This window comes from Lissotriton helveticus, chromosome 5_1 (genome assembly GCF_964261635.1).
Source record: "Lissotriton helveticus chromosome 5_1, aLisHel1.1, whole genome shotgun sequence".
Classification (NCBI taxonomy): domain Eukaryota; kingdom Metazoa; phylum Chordata; class Amphibia; order Caudata; family Salamandridae; genus Lissotriton; species Lissotriton helveticus.
The window spans coordinates 2065297611-2065317274 of record NC_136065.1 but is presented as its reverse complement, the minus strand read 5'-3'; the positions used below and the strand labels follow the sequence as shown (position 1 = coordinate 2065317274).

General features: G+C 48.5%; 1 protein-coding gene across 8 annotated transcripts in view; it reads left to right on the top strand.

The window, feature by feature from the left end:
- LOC144756294 (polypeptide N-acetylgalactosaminyltransferase 6-like) overlaps nucleotides 1-19664 on the top strand; it is a 752356-nt gene that overhangs the window by 572954 nt on the left and 159738 nt on the right. For all 8 annotated transcript variants that reach the window (XM_078645971.1, XM_078645970.1, XM_078645969.1 and 5 more), the window contains 2 exons: nucleotides 10441-10572; nucleotides 11510-11617. In XM_078645971.1, the coding sequence (XP_078502097.1) occupies nucleotides 10441-10572; nucleotides 11510-11617 (240 nt within the window). The remainder of the gene's footprint in view (nucleotides 1-10440; nucleotides 10573-11509; nucleotides 11618-19664) is intronic.

Sequence of the window (19664 nt, the reverse complement as noted above, 5' to 3'; positions counted from 1 at the left end):
CCCAGTGGACCCTGAAGAAACCCCGTGGAAGACAGAAGGTTGGAGAGTCATCCCACCCGGGGATACCCCAGGAACTAGAATACCTACACCAGGGAAGCGCGGTGCATAAGTGCGAAGTGATGGAAACCGCCTTCGACCACAATGGAGGACAGGAGAAAAGAAGCTGCTAAAGGAGAAGGCGAAATAGTCTGGTGGAATTCAAGGACGGATTCTTGAAGAGGAGTACCTGCAAGCAGAGGGGTCAGAGTCTATGCCACTCGAAAGTGACCAGGAGGCACGGAAGACCAATGACCCCTGATGACAGAAGATGCAGGAGTGATAACGGTGACCTTGTTGCTACAGCTGTGAGGACCGGGAGCTGTTCATGAGATGTACCACATTGGGAGTCAGGAACCAGGGGGTCGGGGTCTGGCGGGAGCACTAACAAGCCTTAGCAACATGTTACGAAGAGACACACTCCGGTAAGTTTCAATGTCTTTACTATCATAAACTCAAGAGTCACCAACCCCAGCTGCTGGTCTGTCCGTTCTCCTGGTCATCTGTCCCACACGAGACGCTGCCATGGAGATAGAACAGCCAGGTTAATGCAGCTTTGAGAATCATCAGGGCCTCAAGGGGGTTGCAGAATCATTAACTGTGTTGCTGAGCCTTTTCGAGTCCGTGGGACGTCAGGAGCAGCAGACTGGTCAGCTTTGTTGCGGTGCCTGCAGATGTAAGGGAATGACTCTTTTACTCCAAGGAAGATTACTTCAAGTGTCCTTGATGCCCACAGGCCTGGAGAGGAACCTGGATGGAGCACAGGCACAGACGACGCAGAAGACTGACAGGACGACGAGACCAGGAGCAGGAGGAGTCTTTCTTGATGCAGTCTCGGTTCCATGTAAAGTCCAATGAAGTACAAAGTGCCCAGACGGTAGAAGTTGAAGTGGTTTCAGGTCTGAATCTTGTCCCACGACAAATCTGCAGAGCCACCCACAGGTAAGCCCTTAAGTACCCTAGGGAAAGTGTTTGGACGATTCATGGATCCCTCCTAGAGCAGGGGCTGGACAGAGGGGAGGATACTCCCATGTCCTTTGTCCAGTTTCGTGCCAGAGTGGGAGCCAACGGCTCCCTGAACTGTCTCAAACTGGTATATGCAAGGAAGGCACCAGATGTGTACTTCAAAGCAGTCCGGTGGCGCTGGCAAGTGCCCCCACCCCAGCCCAATACACTAAGTCCTGTCTGGTAGGCAGTCACACCTGCCTGAGGCAGGAAACGTATTGTTCTGCCTTCCCTACTTGAGCTCAGCAGTAGGAGGACAGAAAAGTGTTTGTGGTTGGCAGCAGCACGAGCTTGCTGTTAACCCTGAAAGGCTGGTATTGGGAATACAAGGGGGCAACCCTAGGGGAACCCTCCAGTACATTGGATCATACTTCCATCACAGGAATCTGTGTTGGGGTATGATTCCAACAAGTTTGATACCAAAGAGGACTGGGTTTGTTGTAGTCAATATATAGTTAGATATCTCATATTTGACTTGATGTCCACTATATGTATCAAATGGCTGACCACACTTACAAAACCAGGAGAATTGACTCGGGGTTTTGTAGAGGTGCCCTGCTCATGCAGGAGCATCCTCACACTTGCAAACAAGCACCCTACACTCAGGACTGAAGAGCCTGCCATAGGAAGGACTGACAGGTTTTAGGTGCAGTGACCTCATATATTAGGAAACCTATATCTGTTGTAAGTAGTGCCAGCACCAACTTACACAGGTTGCAATGGCAGGCCTGTAGTCACAGTTTGAGTGGTCTCTCATGGGTGGCATAATACATGCTTGCGGCCCATGGGAGACCCCTGATGTACCTATGCCTTGCATACCTTAGTACCTATACTAGGGACTTACAGTGGTACACCAGTAGCCAATTGAGAAGGTGCAAAAGTACTTACCATTGTCAAATTTAAGGAGGAAGCACAGTGACTGGGGTCCTTATTAGCAGGATCTCAGTCAGACTAGTCAGAAAATAGAATAATACCAACAAAAAGTGGGGTAACCATTAAAGCAGATCCTGCTTTCCCACACTCACTAATAGGTGTACACCATATACTGAGCAAGCCTCCGACAGCCAGTACTATTTTCCTGGTTGTTTTTTTAACAATCTGTGGCCACTTAGTGACCTGCAGATTCCTGTTTATAGTGAGGCTTGTCCTTATTGCCCGTGAGCCCAGACCCAGTTTTGGTTACTGTAGGAGAGTAGGGTCTGCAATCCTATGATCACCCAGATTTTTGCTTTTTGCTGCACTGGTTTACGACTTTCCCTGGCTGTGGGCCTGCTAATCAGACCCACAGCCTAGCTGTTCTCTCTATCCAAATTGTACTCAGGTACTGAATTGGCACTGGGCCCTCTCCAAGTCCCTGTACCCAGGGCTGAGGTGCACCCAGAAGTCTCCCAGGGGCTGAAGCATGTATTGTGCCACCCCTGGACTGACTAACTAAACTGACACAACTGGCTGCACGACAGCTGGGGCAAGGTGGTGTACTCACCCTTTGCTTTAGATATAGTATACCTATATCTAACCCTAAAATGGACACACAAATCTCCTATCAGTCACTCCTATGGCAGGCCTTAACAATCCTGAAGGCAGAGTGCTTGGAATCGTGTGAGATGGTGCTCTGGCATGAGCTGAGCCTGTCTGCGGCTTTCGGGATCTATCCCTTAGCCGTTTCCATGATATCGCATACCATATACTCTTAAGTGCATTATAATCCTCGCGGTTATATGCCAACTCTGGTATCGCTTTATCAAAACATGTCGAATAAGGTGTCATACGAATTGGAATACTAACCCCTCGCCAATTCTGGCGACGGGGTTAGCATTCCACCCTTCTAGAGGGACACGACATGTATGTAACCCCTAACCCCGGTTAAAGTCAAACAGAGCCTCAGCTCCACAAAATGGATGCTGCCACCGAGACACAAGTCTGCCCTCCTGCTGCTGGGAGTCCTCCCAGAGCAGGAGATAAGGACAAAGGGTTTCCTGCCAGGGGCGGTGCCAGCACCGTCCCAGACAGGATTTTGTGTATCCTAGGTAGGCAGGGCTTCAGAGGAAGGTGACTGCAAGTGGCACCCCGGTGCTCACTGTGCATAGGCCGGCTGTAACCAGTTCCAGGGGCACTCCAGCCCCTGGCCTGGGGAAAGCCCGCCAAAGGAGAGGGGTGTAACCACCCCCCTCCTGGTCCCAGCCCTAGGGCAGGACTTAGTCGCGTGCCAGCCCCCTTTTCCCAGATAAAGGTAGGAGCAGGCCCCCTTCCAAATTAGATCATCTTTGGAATCAAGACACGACTTTCTACGAAAGGACATCAAGATTTCTTCTTCAAGATTCTCCCTTGTGGCTAAGGAGTAGTCACCCTGCATCCGCAGGCACCATCTTAAGAACACTGCGGTCTGCTGCAAGTCCTTCCTCCGGAATCCGACTGCCCAGCTCGACGAGAACCGGCTTCCCTGGCACCTCTGACCTCTACCCACCTCTACAGCCAAGCTGAGAACCGTGGGTGCGACGAGACCTCGAGGGACCGGCCATCTTCAAGACTGCACGACTTCTTTCCAGCACGACCGCCGAGGGATCCTCTGGTGAGTGCTTTGGGGACCGAGAAGCCCCGACCCTGAGCAGCTCCAGCACCGAAGTCCAGCCTCCCAGCATCTCCACGATCTGCGTGGGGCCCTTCTGCTTTTTGCTGCTCACCACGTTGTTTGGCTACTAGCCCGCTGGCTTGTGGCCTTCCTGACGACGCCCGACGACATCACTGCTGCTGGTCTGGTTGCTCCAGACTGGCCCTTGCTCCCTTCCAAGAGAGGAGCACCCCGGACCCTCCTGGTCCACTCAAGACGCCATTTTGAGTCCACCGCGTGGGCTTGAATTTGCCAAGACTTGTTGCCCCAATCCTGGGTCCAGCGACGTCGAGAGCATCATCCATCGTGGGACAGCTCGTACCTCCATCCTGGTCGCCGACAACGCCTCCTGGTCCGTGAGACTACAGAGCCCAGCAGCGCCCACTCACCTGACTGCGGTGACTTCGCCCGGTGCCATCCTGGTGCCCACTTAATCACTGGCTAGTGATTCAAGAACTTGGTCCCCTCTGCTTTCAGGTTTCTTCTTCCCTAATCCAGGCGTGGATCTCTTAGAACTTTTCTTCACTGGCCGCCTGCCAGCAACTTCTTCTTCAGGCTCCTGGTTCGTCAACGAGGAATCCCGACGTCGTTTCAGACCTATGCAGCCGCAGCCCCTGGGCTAGGTAACTTCGGCATTTCGGTGCCCCAGCATAGCCTCACTATCCAAGGGTCCAGATCCACTGTCGTTTTCGACCTACCTAGTCGGGTTCGCCCGAGAACAGTAACTTTGTGAGTTCTAGCTTCCATAGGCTTTTTCCCGCCTTACGTGTGAGAGTTCCCACTCTGCACGTGGTGTCCCTAGGCCTCCTGCTCCTAACCTGAGTGTTTAGTATTGTAGGCCTAGCGTGTCTAAAGCCTCTGAGAATTGTTACTTACCTGCTAGTAATTCGCATTCCACTTTTAGAGTATATGGTTTTTCGTGCCCCTCGGGCATTTGTGTAAATTGTGCGACTTAAAGTATTTTTATAAGAGTTTTGTTGTGTGCTTAGCTCCCTGTCTCATAAAGAGCCAGGGTAGTCTTGTTATAAATAAATACACTGTTTATTTTCATAACAACTTGTGTGGTGTCCTTTCACTGGGTGTTCAAGGGGTAATGTGATGGTAAAACAGCTGGCTTAACACGCCCTCTAGAGTCTTAGCCTTAGACTGCTCGTATCCATGCTACTAGGATAGCTGGTCTATAAGGTTGACTTACAACCAATCATCAATAAGGGTTGTTTGGACTGATATATAGTGATCACTAGAATAGTGAGCACTGCACATCAGGCCAACTTCTCACAGTTACGATTCCTGTTTATAGGTTATGGTTGAGGAGGTAACAGAGGCAATTAATGATTCTTCAAAAAATAAATCATCTGATAGAGACTTCTAGCTGCAGATTCCTTACCTTTGAATTTCCCAGGTGTCAGGCTGGATCTGGAAACTTTTGCTGAGAAATACCCCTTGCGCGTGACGTCGGGTGGCTCCATTCGGCTCCGCGTGACATCGCTGGTGTCGGGTATGGCCTATATAGGTGCCAGCCAGGCACGCAGATGTCAGTTCTTTTCTTTCTGTGCCAGTTAAGCACCGATCCGGGAAGAGCTACCGCTCTGCCTCTTTTTGGCAGGCTTTTTCTCGACTTTTGTCGATATTTCTGGATTCAACTTCGTATGCGAGGGATATCTTTGAGAAAGACAGGTTTCAAACCATGCAGGACTTATTCCCGCAGATGTCGGTCACCGATCACCACTTCATATGTCTGTGGTGTCTTGAACACAACCACAATTCGAAATCCTGTTCAGATTGTCGGGTGATGGCCCAGAAGACCTTGAGGGAGCGAGCGATGAAGTTGTTTGCGGCCCGGCAGTTGACACCGTCAAGCGAGACTCTGAGGAAGTCACGGTCCTGTTCAAAGAAGAGTAGGTCGCCGGACCGCTCACGGAGCCCTAGGTCCTCTTCCTTCCATTCGAGGTCTGCAGGACACTCGGGGAAGAGGCACTAGAAGAAAGAGAAGGCCAAACAGACTTCAACTTCACCTGAACTGGCGTCCGTCCTCGAGAGAGGTAAGGAGCACCAACGCTCTAGGCACGGTTATGCAGAGCTAGAGCCTGAGTCGACTTTGCGCCTTCCACCCTTTCCGGGAGCCGGAACGACACCCGCTCAAATTCAAGAGTTTTATGAGGCCATGTGCCACGTATTTGAGCAGAATATCCCTGTTTGTGAGCCCTCGGGCCCCACGGGGTCGGAGGGGACCCCATCGGGTTCGATGCCGTCGGCTCCAACCAGGGCGCCGGTGGGGCCTCAGGGATCCAATCCCGGATCAATGCCAGTCATGCCAATGCGACTTTCCCCGGTGTCAAATCCGTAGTCAGTGTCTAATATGTTGCCGATGCCCGTTGGACCAGACCGGAATGGAGTCGAGCGACTCCGATTCCGACGTCGATAGAACCCTGGGGTTCTATGTTGTTGCTTGAGCACTTTGTGGACGTGCTGGGCTCAGGAGAGGTTAGGGAGGAGTCTGGAGACCCTCTTGAGAACCAGTATGTCTCTGAGGAGACAATGAACTTGTATAATGAACTTGGGGAAACCAGTGGTCTGGATGCTTCCCCAGCCACAGGCATGCTCTCTCCCCCTACAGTGGCTACAGAGGAGGGTGCGTCCTATGCCATGGTGGTTAAGAGGGCAGCTGAGGACCTAGGGCTGGAGCTGCCCTCAGTGCAGGTCAGGACTAATCTCCTGACTGAAGTGCTTCAACCTGGGGCTTCCACCTATGAACCCTTATTGCCCTTTAATCCTTCTAGGAACATGGTCCAAGCTTAGCACAGGGGTTCCTGTGAATAGGATGATTGCACGCTGCCATCGCCCAGCTCCGGGTGACCCAAAGTTCCTCAGCCAACACCTTACCCCAGAAAGTTTGGAGGTGCAGGCCTCTACATCCCAAGGTGCATTCCCTTCCACCCCTCCAGATAGGGAAACCAAGAGACTGGACTCATTTGGGAAGAAGATGTTTTTTTCCTCCAGTCTGGCACTGCGGTTGGTAAATAGCACGTGCTTGATGGGCTGTTTCTCCCACTCTCTTTGGGAGACGGTTGCACAGGTGCTGCCACAAGTCCCAGAGGAGGCCCAGCTGTGCTCTCCCAAGCTGTGAAGGATGGGAGAGATGCAGAAAAATTTGCCATACAGTGGAGATTAGATATGACCGATTCACTAGGCAGGTAGATTTAAACTACGGTAGCCTTGAAAAGCCACGCCTGGCTTCGTACACTGGCTCCTCGGGGGATGTCCAAGCCAATTTGATGGAGTTGCCCTTTGATGGAACCCGCCTTTTTGGGGAAAAAGCAGACTCAGCCCTGGTCAGGTTCAAGGACTCTCAAGTTATGGCCAGATCCTTGGGCCTCTCCTCCACTCCTCGTGGCCAGTCTTTCTTTCGTAGCAATGGAAGGGATTTCCAGCCTAGTCAGCCCATTTCTAGCCACCGTCCCGCTCAGACTACCCAAGCCGTGCGTGGACGTGGATGCGGGGCCAGAAGTCGTTTACCACACTGACCCGGCAGCCGCAGCCTCCAAGCACTCCTAGGCTGATTCTGCAGGACCACACTACTCCAGTGGGTGGGAGAATTCGGCATCATCTCCCCGCTGGAGATCTGTTACAACAGACAAGTGGGTCTTGCAGATCGTCCAGGAGGGCTATTCTCTTCCTTTCCTTTCTTTTCCGCCTACTATTCCGCCAAGTCAGGAACGGCTGGCAGATGATCATTTGAAGTTGCTCCAAGAGGATATTACAGCTCTTTTAGCCAAAGGAGCTATAAAAAGGGTCCCAGCTTCATAAGTAGGCAGTGGCTGTTATTACCGATTCTGTCTGATTCCGAAGAAGAACAAGGGGCTTCGGCCCATTTTGGATCTTTGGGCCCTCAATCTTTTCCTCAAAAAGGAGAAATTCAAAATGCTCACTTTGGCTCAGATCGTGTCTGCCCTAGACCAAGAAGAATGGATGGTGGCATTAGACCTGCAGGATGCATATTTTCACATTCCCATCCTTCCCGGCCACAGGCGTTACCTACGGTTCAAGGTAGGCCGCGAGCACTTTCAGTTTACTGTGCTACCCTTCGGTCTTAGCAGTGCCCCTTGGGTGTTTACCAAGGTGATGGCGGTGGTTGCAGCTCATCTGCCCAGGTTAGGGGTGTCAATCTTCCCCTACCTCGATGACTGGCTGTTGAAGGCATCTTCGGCCCAGGCAGCCGTCACCAAACTTCAGACTACGGCAAACCTCCTGCATTCGCTGGGGTTCTCTATAAACGTGCCGAAGTCACACCTGACTCCTTCTCAGACGCTCTCTTTTATCTGAGCTGTTCTGGACACAGTGCAGTTTTGGGTTTATCCTCCCGAGCAGCGAGTCTAGGATATTCAGGTTATGATTCCGATATTTCAGCCTCTATCCAGGATTCAGTGAGGTTAACTCTGAGGCTGTTGGGCCTCTTGCATCCTGTTGGTAAGACACACCAGGTGGCTTATGCGGGCTCTGCAGTGGGACTTGAAGTTCCAATGGGCACAGCATCGGGGAAATCAAATCGTATTGATTTATCTTTAGCCCGGCTTTATTTTTTAAATAATGGTACATGCAGGAGCCATTATTGCTTTCAGAGAGTGCTCTACAGACCCCTTCCCTCAAAGTCCCAACAGTAAAATACTTCTTGGACCGAGTTAAGAAGGTTTTCCTCCCTTAAAGATACCTTCTCCTATTTGGGAGCTTTTTTGGTTCTTTCTAAAATAATGTATCAGCCTCAGTGCATCCAGAAGTCTACTTTACAACCTATTTCTGAAGGTAGCTTTTCTAGTTGCCATACCATTCGCCCTTAAGCTTAGTGAAATCTAGTTCTATGCTTTAAAAGAACTATATACAGCTTTCAACAAACATAAGGTTGTGATGAGGACACATCCCAGTTTCCTTCCTGCAGTTATATAAGATTTTCAGGTGAACCAAACTAGTCTTTTTCAAACCTTCTCCCAGAATCCCTCATCTCCAGCAAAAAGGGCTATACATTTTCTAGACAGTATAATAGTTCTTATGTTTTGCTTTGATAAACCAAACACACTGGCCACCTTTTTGTAAATTGTAGCCCATAAGTCTGAAATTAGCTGCACGACAAAGCGATCACTTGCATACTAGCTCACACGGATAGGCAGAAGCAGCCGGGCAGATCCCAACCTGTCGACTTTACACGTAAGCGTGAGTGGACCATGCGGAGGCCCTGTTACCCTGTCCGACACATACACCTCAGAATTTATGAACACTTCCCCAGTTAGATTCCCCGGTTAGTAATTAAACATCATAACCAGTAGTTCACATGCTGGCAACCCATGGGAAGGAGATGTATCACTATGTGAAAGAACACGCACAGTTGGGTGATACCGCTCATTTTTTTTGTAAACAAACTTTATTCAGTTTTTTGTTTTGCCAATCACATGAGCTTCCACTTTTCTATGACATAATACGCTCAGGTATACAACGTTGTTCATTTCTTAGCCGTTACAACCTTTAACTCTATCCCAGACGTCAAGTCCATGCTGCTCTAAGCTTGTTCATATTCTGACTCCTCCCCTCACCTAATAAGGCAACTAAAAACAACAACTCCCTCCTTCCCTCTTCCCCCCCTCCGTCCCTTCCTCCCCCCTCCCCTCAGACATGTCGCTCTCCCCCGTATCTCTCATGGCGCCCAACATGCGCTCTTACCACCCTATTGAAATCCTTATGTCAGTAATCAGGGTTCCATCTAAGGGGATGCTCTCACATCAATCACCTCACCCATCATCCATCCCACCTACTCAACAGAGGCAATGTCCCCGAGCTGGAGGATGAGTCCCCCACCTTCAGAAGGCCAGTCGGACGCTTAAGCAGGTCCACCATCGCTACCCAGGCCCTAGCCGTTTCCAGCAATTTATCATTATTGGTTGTACGGGTCATTTGTAGTCGGAAAATCCCCTCACAATCCGCCCACTTTTTTAAATTCCCGCCGCCATTGCGCTGTATTAGGTGTAGTGACCGCTTTAAATGACTAGTAATTGGGTGATACCGCTCATGGCAGTAACTGTACTATGTATTAGATAATGATCAACCCCGAGAGGCGATAGTGTTTCCGCGAGTCGGTAATGCAGGACACAAATACTTGGCAATAAAAAATAAAAATGTCTGAAATTAGCCACTTTTAAACACTCAATTTCTCGACGATTCGTTGCCTAAACATGGGTGAAAATGACAAAATAATGAAGTAATGCAGTCACAAAATGTGCCGCATTTTGTCTTGCTGCATCATTTAGTAAACTTTGCCACATAATGTGCTCCTCTCCTGCCGTATAATTGATATATGTAGAGTTTACAAGAAAACATTTAAAACAAATTACAAATTTAAGTTGAGTAAAACGTAAAAGTAAAAATATTCAAAACATAAAGAAAGAAATAAACGAAATACAAAATCTGGAATCATGGTAATCCAAAATAAAAGATGCAAATTTATTTTTAACTCGAAATTGTGGTGGTCGAAACTGTGATATACAACTTTTTGGGGAAAAGCACCAGAATCCAATATTTCCTCTAGAGCGTCAGGACTTGATAGTCCCATCTACCATGGCCTTAAGTGTACTACTTTTAGCATCAGTAACATTTGCACACTTCGCTGGGGTACGGAATGTTTATACAGCTTTTTGTGACTTTTTGTACAGAAGATTAAAGTAATGATATTTACTTAACCCTTCTGTCTTATCTATCCCCTTCCATCCTTCTACACACATCCTAATTCACACTGTTTGTTCTTTTAGAACTCATTTGGCGATTTGAGCGAGCGCTTTGCACTGCGGGAGAAGCTGCAGTGTCATAACTTTTCCTGGTACCTGAACAACTTGTATCCTGAATTGTTCATCCCAGAGTTCAGGCCCATATATTATGGATGTGTGAGTATAATTTAGACCATTCTTTCTTGACAAATTGCTATGGAGTTAATCTTCTTTCAAGTGATGGGCGGTCGTTTATAATAATTTACACACAATTAACAACGGGTCTGAACCAGCTTTTCATGTGGCTATCCTTCATGTTGGCGGTTAGAGTCCTACTTTGATGTCTTTTCCTTAGTTTATGATGCACAGAACCTCCACATTATGAAATTAGTTAATGCAACACTTGGAGGTTTGACACATTTCTAAAGTATTTCAGTAAAATTAATAATTTTAAAAAAAGAATTGGAGAAATTGAATGCCCAGGGCAAAGACTTATGTACTGGCCTCGCGAATCCTCTATGAGTTTAAGTCTCAAAACTCTTTACCCTTTTTAAACACTGAAATCACATTTAAAAACTAGAACTAAACAAAACCCAAAGCGCCCATGCTTCCATTTACTTAAGTGCACATTTCAGACATATATGGCTGACTACCTGCTCCACCAGGATTCAGACAAAAAGGTGTCATATCGCTCAGTAAACCTTTCTTTTTATTAAACACAATTTCATTGAGTTTTTTACAATCGCTCAGTAAACATAGCGCTTAAGTACCTAAGCAACATGCTGATTAATCCCTCATTCCTACTTTGAGAGGGATTGTACGATAATTTGTCGCGCTGGGTTTCTCATGCAATGATTGTAAAGTTGATATGCACTTGTACTTAATACGGTAGACCTAAACTGAATGAGTGAATGAGTGGCAAGGGGAAGCCAGCACACTCCTTCACTTCTCCACATGTAATGAGCATAAGAACATGTTCTGTGGCAGTGACCTAGTTCAGTTACCCATTTCTCTTGTGCAGAAAAGAGTGTGTCTAAATGGCATGGCAGTCGGGTAGGAAGAGGGGTTTCGAGGACACTTGTGGCTGCCTCCTGACTGACGTTTTCTGATTTAGCTCCTCAACAGAAGGACGTCCACCTGCTTGGATTACAGCGAACATGATGACCGAGCGGAAGAGCTCTTCCTGGGCCTGGCCCCATGCCATGGCATGGCAGAGAACCAGGTAGGAGGAAGAACGTTCCAAACCACTTTCACCTGCCTTGGTGCCATATTAGAGATGGAAATTGCTATTTAGGAAATGCTAAACCATGCCCATAGGTACAAATGGTCGTGCCTTTCCAAATTTGTGATTTCCTAATAGGAAATCCCAAATTTGCAAATGCGAAACCAATGGTGCCCATTGGCCTAAGATCCCCCCTTGATGCACCCCCAAAAAAGTAGTGCACATGAAAAGGGCATGTCAGAAAAGCGGACCCCCTGCTCTGAATATGATTTCCTAAAGCAGGGAAAAGAGCATAAACGTACAAAAAACCCCAGCAACTCAAAACTTTAAAATCAAGGATCACTGTGCTAGATATTTCACCACTGTATACATTTTGTGTACACTGCCATACGTGTTTGGGTGATATGGACAAATGAGGATACGATTGTTGAGATTCACGCGGTATGAATATGTATTGTATCAATGGTCTTTGTATACCAGTATAACAATGATATCGGATGGAATTACTTGGTTTTAAAATATTTTAATTATGTTGATCATTAATAAAAACAACATTTTGTACTCATCCTAGATGTATGTTGTTTTGAGTCTGTTATCTAGATAAGATTCTAATCTTAAAGTTTTGAGTTGCCGTTTTTTTTTGTACATTTATGCACATGTAAAGCACACAAATGCCCTAGTGGTAAGTGTGCGCTCCATGGCACTACTAAAACTGCAGTTTTGGGTGCTTTTTCCTAATTTGCACATGGTTACCATAGGCTTGGAGTAATAGCATTTCCTAAATGCCCATTTTGCATTTAGGAAATGCTTTGTAAATGTGCTTAGGACATCGCAAATGGGAAATCCCGATTTACGATATCCTATTTAGGGAATTACATTTTGCGACCGTTTTTAGGCCTCTGTACATATGGAAAGGCAGTACTGAATTTCTTAACAGACTGAAATTGCGATTCGGTCCATTAAGAAAGGCAAATTCCCTTATGTATATCGCCCCTAGTCTCTCTTTAGGCAGTTTATATTTTTCAATATAATGTCTTGAAAAAACCCCTCATGAATCTCATAAGTTGATACTTTATCCTCCTTGGAATCTTTTGGGACTATAATATTATGTTAATAAATTTATAAAAGCCCATGTATACCCAGAGGTGTCTTGGCCCTGACTCAGCATAACGGATACAGAGACTGGAGTGAATACTAGTTGTTGAAGAGCCAGGTTTTTCAGCAGCTTTCTGAAGGTTAATAAAAAGGGAGCGGCTCTGATGCTGAAGGGTAGGAGATTCCAAAGTTTAGAGCGAGGCTTCTGAAGCAAAGCAGCTGCCACCTGGGGGGGGCGTGGGTTCGCCGAGCAGCGAGCTGGCCGCACACTAAAGCGGCTCCGCCGGCCGAGCCTCAAATATCCGGCATAATCCGCACGTTGGACGTGGACTCCGGATCCACACGCCGATAATCGCATGGTAAACAAAGTGGGGCCTTCATTGCTGAAATACGGCAGCGCATCTCGAAGCACAGACGGACCTCGGGCATGGCGAAAGGGTCGCGCTCATCAAGGTCCTAGTCACCGGGTGGGAGCAGAGGAGGCACCCGCACCGGAGCAACAACTCCCAGGTCAGTCGGCGAAAAATAAATGGGCGCAACACTGTATTAAACAGAAGGCAGCATGGCATATACTGCATTGGTGCTGCGGTGAACTAGACACCAGTCATAGACGGCAATAGCGGCAAAACAGTTACCGGTACTGGAGCGCGGGCCTGCCGGAAGAGCGCTGCAAATAATTGCCGGACCATGCGGCTGGACGAACCCGCGGCACAGGACACAGAAAGCAGAGGCACAGGCACGGTCCAAGAAAAGCGCAAACGGGCAGACGCGGCCAGAGGCGGCACCACCCTTTTCTCAACAGCATTGATCAGGGGATACGGTCCACAGGGACACCAGGCCGGTGAAAAGCAGGCGAGGATCCCGGAGCGGGTGTTGCTGCCAGCGAAGTGCCACCAGTATTCACTGCAGATAGCGGCTGAGAGAGGCTGCCCTAGCGGACGCAGATGCAAACGGAGGAGGGAGGAGAAGCAGTCTAACACCGGCGGTGGAGAGGGTGTACGGAATCGGAGGCATCACCGCCATTTTGTAAACGGAATCGACGCGGAAACTACTATTTGGGTGAGAAAGATTGCAAATGGGACCTGAAGTGAAACGGTGACAATTACACATCCAGGTGGTGCCCTAACGTTCACAGAGAGGTGGCACTGTTCGGAGTTGACACTTGGCACAAACCAGACAGACAAAACCAAGTCGGAGGTGACCGAACGTGCCTGATCCAGGTTGATAGCAAGAACACACTGGCCGCGGACTCCTGATAAAAGTGACCAGATCAGAGAATTAGATTGCGGAAGACAGAGCGACTGGCTGAGGCAAGACACGTAAAGTGCCGGTCTCAATACCGGGAGCTGGGGTCACAGCTAGCGCAATTGCAGGGAAGAGAGACGTCCGTTCAAAAAACGATCAGACATCAAAAGCGGCAATGGGGAAGCCAGACACTCGTCAGCCCCGGATAAAGTTTGACAAGAAGGCCACTAAATCGGTAGCAGGGGATAATGGGCAACAGGAGCACACGGATCAAGCCACTACGAGTCACCCACCTGAAGAGGACATCCGCGTGATGTTTAAAGAACTGACAAACGAGTCTTCAGAGAATAGACTCGAAAATGGACACGCTTGTAGAGCGCATGGGTAGGATAACAAAACGGGTTGAGAAACAGGAGGGTCGACTAGGCACACTAGAAACAAGAGTGTCAGAGACGGAAGATGGCCAGACAGGCCTGAGCAAGAAAATGCAGGAAATGGACGGGATATTGAATGTCATCAAGCAGAAGAATGAGGATTTGGAAGCCAGATCGAGAAGAAATAACGTAAGGATTACGGAATTCCAGAAACAACGGACATACAGAATATGGAGAAAGATGGAGAGATTATGTTTCTTGTCGAAAGGGCGCATCGTACGTTGGGACCTAGGCCGCAACCAGGCGCAATCACAAGACCAATCCTGGCAAGAGTGCTGAATTATAGAGATCGAGATATGATTCTAAGACTTGCCAGAGAGAAAGGATCACTGCACTACCAAGGAAACACCATTGCAATGTATCCGGACTTCACAATGCAAGTTCAAGCTGCCCGACGGGAATTCATACCGTTACAAAGAATACTACAACAGTTGGGAACCAAATATACGCTCATCTACCCAGCTAAGCTTAAGATCCAGGGACATGGCAAACCCACTTTCTTCACAGATGCCAAAGCGGCGCTAATCTATGTGAAACAAATGGCGAAGAAACATAAACAACGAAAAACGGCTACGGAGTCACAATCTGAGAACACTCTAAGCGACAATGATTGAACGAGAGAGGTCCAATACGCTGGACTCGCAGATAAGTGACTGTTCATGTACTGCAGTGCACACATAAATCGAGTGTTGATGCAATGGACGGTAAATCAGTCTTTAAAAGACAAGGGTGTCGACCACATGGCCACTAGTAGCATTAATGGGCACCAATAGTAGAAATAGTGTAGTGTGTGGTACGGGGGACTGGAGTAGTTTGTAGAGTGCTCGGCCGCCCTGCTATGAGTGCAGGGGTGTTCGCCGGCGGCCCCACGTACCCCCATGGGATGATTCCCTTCGGTTTTGTAAAATGGGAAATATGGTTGAAGTTGAGGGGGGAAGGGGAGGGAGGCACACAACCTGATTGGGGAGTTGGTGTGGGAGGGGGGGAAGGGGACTGATTTTTCTGTTGAGCTGCCACCACATGCACAAATACCTTACAGTCAAGAGGTAAAGACAAGCGCATTGATGTACGAGCCCACGCGACCATCGACAGGTGTAGTATTGTACAGATATTCCACCACACAGATATTGCACTACCCCGCAGCACATAGACTCCAAATCCTATTCCTTACAAATACAAATGTCACAAAGTAATGCCCAGAATACACTTAAATGCCTTACCTGGAATGTCAGAGGGTTAAACAATCGTAGGAAGACCAGACTCATCCACTCTTATCTCACGAGACATGCGGTTGACATATGTTTGCTGCAAGAGACACACCTGATACACGCATCAGCAGGAATTCTGAAACATAACAGATAGGGCAAAGTGTTCGATACTGGCTATTCGAATTATTGGAGAGGGGTAGCGATATTAATCCATCAAGGCCTTCAATGGAAGACACACCACACGATAAGGGACAGGGAGGGGAGATACATCATGGTACAGGGAGAACTTTACAACAGCCCACTGATAATAGTGAACACTTACGGTCCAAACTCCGATAGCCCGGCATTTTTTCAACAAATATGGCAAACGGCACAGGCTATGGGAAATACGGCAATTCTTTTGGGGCGGGGACTTTAACATAGTTCTTTCAACAATGGCAGACAGACAGGGAGTGCCAATGTTGACAGATATCATGGAGGACCTCCATCTAATTGACTCTTGGAGAGTACTGCACCCGACCGTTAGGGACGGCACCTGTGTCACACATCACCGGAATGCCTGGTTGAGACTAGATTACTGGTTGAAGTCTAGGGACCTGCACGCCTGGGTTGCTAACGCAACTCACCATCGACGCACCTTTTCTGACCATGCGCCTGTACAGTTAAAACTAAACATACCAAAACCATACATCCAACCATTCACCTGGAGGTTTCCGTCCAGTGCACTCCTTGATCTGGTATTCCGAGAAGAACTGCAAGATAAAATCGTAGAATACTTTACACTCAATGAAGGCACGGTGGACTCACCGGGAACACTACGGGAAGCATTTAAAGTGGTCATAAGGGGTAACTGCATAGCATTAAAAGCAGATGTATTAAAAGACATAGGCAACACTATACCCAGACTGGAGCGAGAACTTAGGGAACTAGAACAGCTGCAAATCACCGACACCTCCCCTGAAATAACGGCACAAATTCAAACCAAAATGCCAGCATTTCAGGAGGAAGCGGACTGAGAAACGCGCTATATGCACAAATATGTACAGGCGCAACGGTATGGGGAAGGCGAACGTCCAGGGAAGATGCTAGTGAGCTTGCTCAGAGCACTGAGAGGGTTGACATGCATTACAGAACTGAAAATGGGCCAGGGCGAGACCACCAGAACACCTGCTGAGATCCTACACTCAATGACACAATTTTACCAACAACTATACACTACTCAAACAAACCTGACCCAGACAGAAATAATAGAATAACTAGACACGTTGGAGTTAGCCTGGTTTGCTAGAGGAGCACAGGAGTACATGGAGCTATCATTCACGGCAGACGACATTAGACAAGTGATAAATAGTATGCAGGCAGATAAAGCACCAGTAGCTGACGGCTTGACTGCAGCATTCTATAAAAAAATACGCAGATATCCTTTCCCCTAGATTACTACAGGTTTATTTAAAAGCACAGGAAACGGGTAGTCTGCCACCGTCACAGCGAGAGGCCACTATAATCACCCTCCTGAAACCAGACAAGGACCCGGCATGTCCAGAATCATACTGGCCACTGTCTTTAACCCCTTGGCCGCGGGGGTAATACCCCCGTGGTGCTGGGGGGCGCGCACAGCGCCCCGGTGCTCGTTACGAGCTCAGCTCGTCATGAGCCACGGTTGCCGTGTGCTCATGATGAGCTGAGCTCGTCACGGCCACACCCATTTCTTTAGAACGCTCGCACAGCAGGGGAATTAGATCCACGTGCGAGCATGGAGCCGTTATGACGAGCTCAGCTCGTCATGAGCACACGGCAACCGTGGCTCATGACGAGCTGAGCTCGTCATGAGCATGAGAGGGGTTAATAAACCTAGACGCTAAGATCTATGCTAAATTGATAGCAAACAGGCTTCGACCGATGCTCCCAATGATAGCACTCCTAGACCAGTCTGGATTTATACCGGGTCGCTCGACGGCGCACAATCTGAGAACGATATTTGGCCTACTGCATTTTCTGGCCCCAAAGGTGCAAGTAGTGGCGGCATTTTTATACGTCACGAAGGCGTTCAAGCCGTTAGAATGGAAGTTCCTTTTCACCCTGTTGCCCCGTATGGGAGTTAGCCCTATCATTATACAACAAATCCAACTGTTATATACAAACAGGACGGGGAGAGTCAGGGTGAACGGACAAATATCGACACCATTTACTATAACAAGAAGGACGAGACAGGGCTGTCCTCACTCGCCGTTATTATTTGCGATAGCCACTAAACCGCTGGCTGCCAGACTACGCCAACATCACACACTCAGGACTATTGGGTTCACATCTAGAGGACTGTTAATTTAATGTATGCAGACGATATGACAATTTACGTAGTGAAACCTAAAGACAACTTTGCCACAGTAATGCGAGAATGGATCAGATATGGTGGGCTAACGGGGATTCAAATAAATTGGGCCAAATCCACGATGCTGCCACTCACAGATAATACAGATCAATTCGACCCTGAACTTCCTATACAGTGGGCCACAGGTGATATTAAGTATTTGGGGATCTGGATCAGTAGAGACATGCAAGAACTGTGGTTAGCTAACTATGGAAGAGTAATTGATTGGTTGGTTAGACAGCAAAGTACAGCGATGGAAAACCTTGACACTGTCCCTCGTAGGCCGTATAGCAATAACAAAAATGGTCATTTTACCTAAACTGCTATACCTGTTCGTAAATATTCCAATGCCTTTAAATACACATTTTTTTAAGAGGCTCCGTGCTACTATACTTGAACTAGTCTGAACTGGAAAATAATCTTGTGTCTCATGGAAATTGTTAACCCTACCATTTGCTCAGGGTGGATTAGGCGCACCGGATTTTGAGCTATATGCCTACTCAGCACAAGCACAGTTTATGCACTTCTGGCAGCACCCTACCCCATATCAACCTCATGTGGCAAAAGAAATTGATAGAGTTGCCCCCTCCCACTGAAGACAGCAGTCTATCAACCCTACAAGAGACCCCATCTAGAAATTGATACGGTTGAGACACTAAGGCGGTCATTAGGATGACGGGCGGACTTAGTCCGCCCACCATCCTATCGGAATTCGGGACCGCCCGCCATAAGGGCGGGGGTCCCGTGGGGGGTATTAGGATGTGCCCGCCACAGTGGCGGGCGCATCCTGCATTTATAACATTGTGGCTGGCGGTGCTCTCTGCACCGCCCGCCACAATGCTATAAATGCATGTATGCATTTGCATACACAAAGCGGCAGGCACCGCGCGGTGCCTACTGCATTGTGTATGCAAATGCAGGGGGGTACCACAGGTACCCCCGCGTGTGCACCCCCACCCCTCCTTCACTTCGGGGGCCCGCAGGGGGCCCCCAAAGTGAAGACCGCATGCCTTTCCGTGGCGGCATCGCCGCCACAGAAAGGCATCTGTCCTGGCCTATCGTAATATGACTGGCAGTGTCTAATAGACACCGCCACCATATTATACCTTTTCCGCCCCGGCCGCAAGGCGACCGGGGCTGGAAAAGCGGCAGACGCTCTTTCCGTCTGCCGCTGTCCCCCCCGCCATACTAATATGGCGGGGGGATTCAGGAGAGGATGGCGGGCGGATTGTCCCCGCCAGGCTGGCGGTGCCTACCGCCAGCCTGGCGGGGGCAATCCGTCGCCATCCTAATGGGCCCCTAAAATGGGCCTGGTAAGGGATTGCAAAGAGGGCGCATCAAAAGGTGTTGTTTGCGTCATCCATGCCGATAGGCAGTAACCCACTTATATCCCATTTACTAGATAAAGCAGCCACATTTAGAGCGAAATCTCACAAGTTAGAAAAGGGAGGTGATCTGTTTCCAGATGACACGTTTTTAACAATACCACAGATGTGCAAATCAGAGACACCCAAGCATCAGATATGCTGTTATATTACCAGATCAGGGCGGCATGCTGAGCCCGGTATGAAAAATGGCAACGGCATCTCGCGCATTTATAGCATCACCCCGAGAGAATCCCCGATCACCATAGCCACTTCTAAAAATGACTGGGAAACGTATGCAGACTTCACTATCACTGGCAGTTTTGCTGTGCC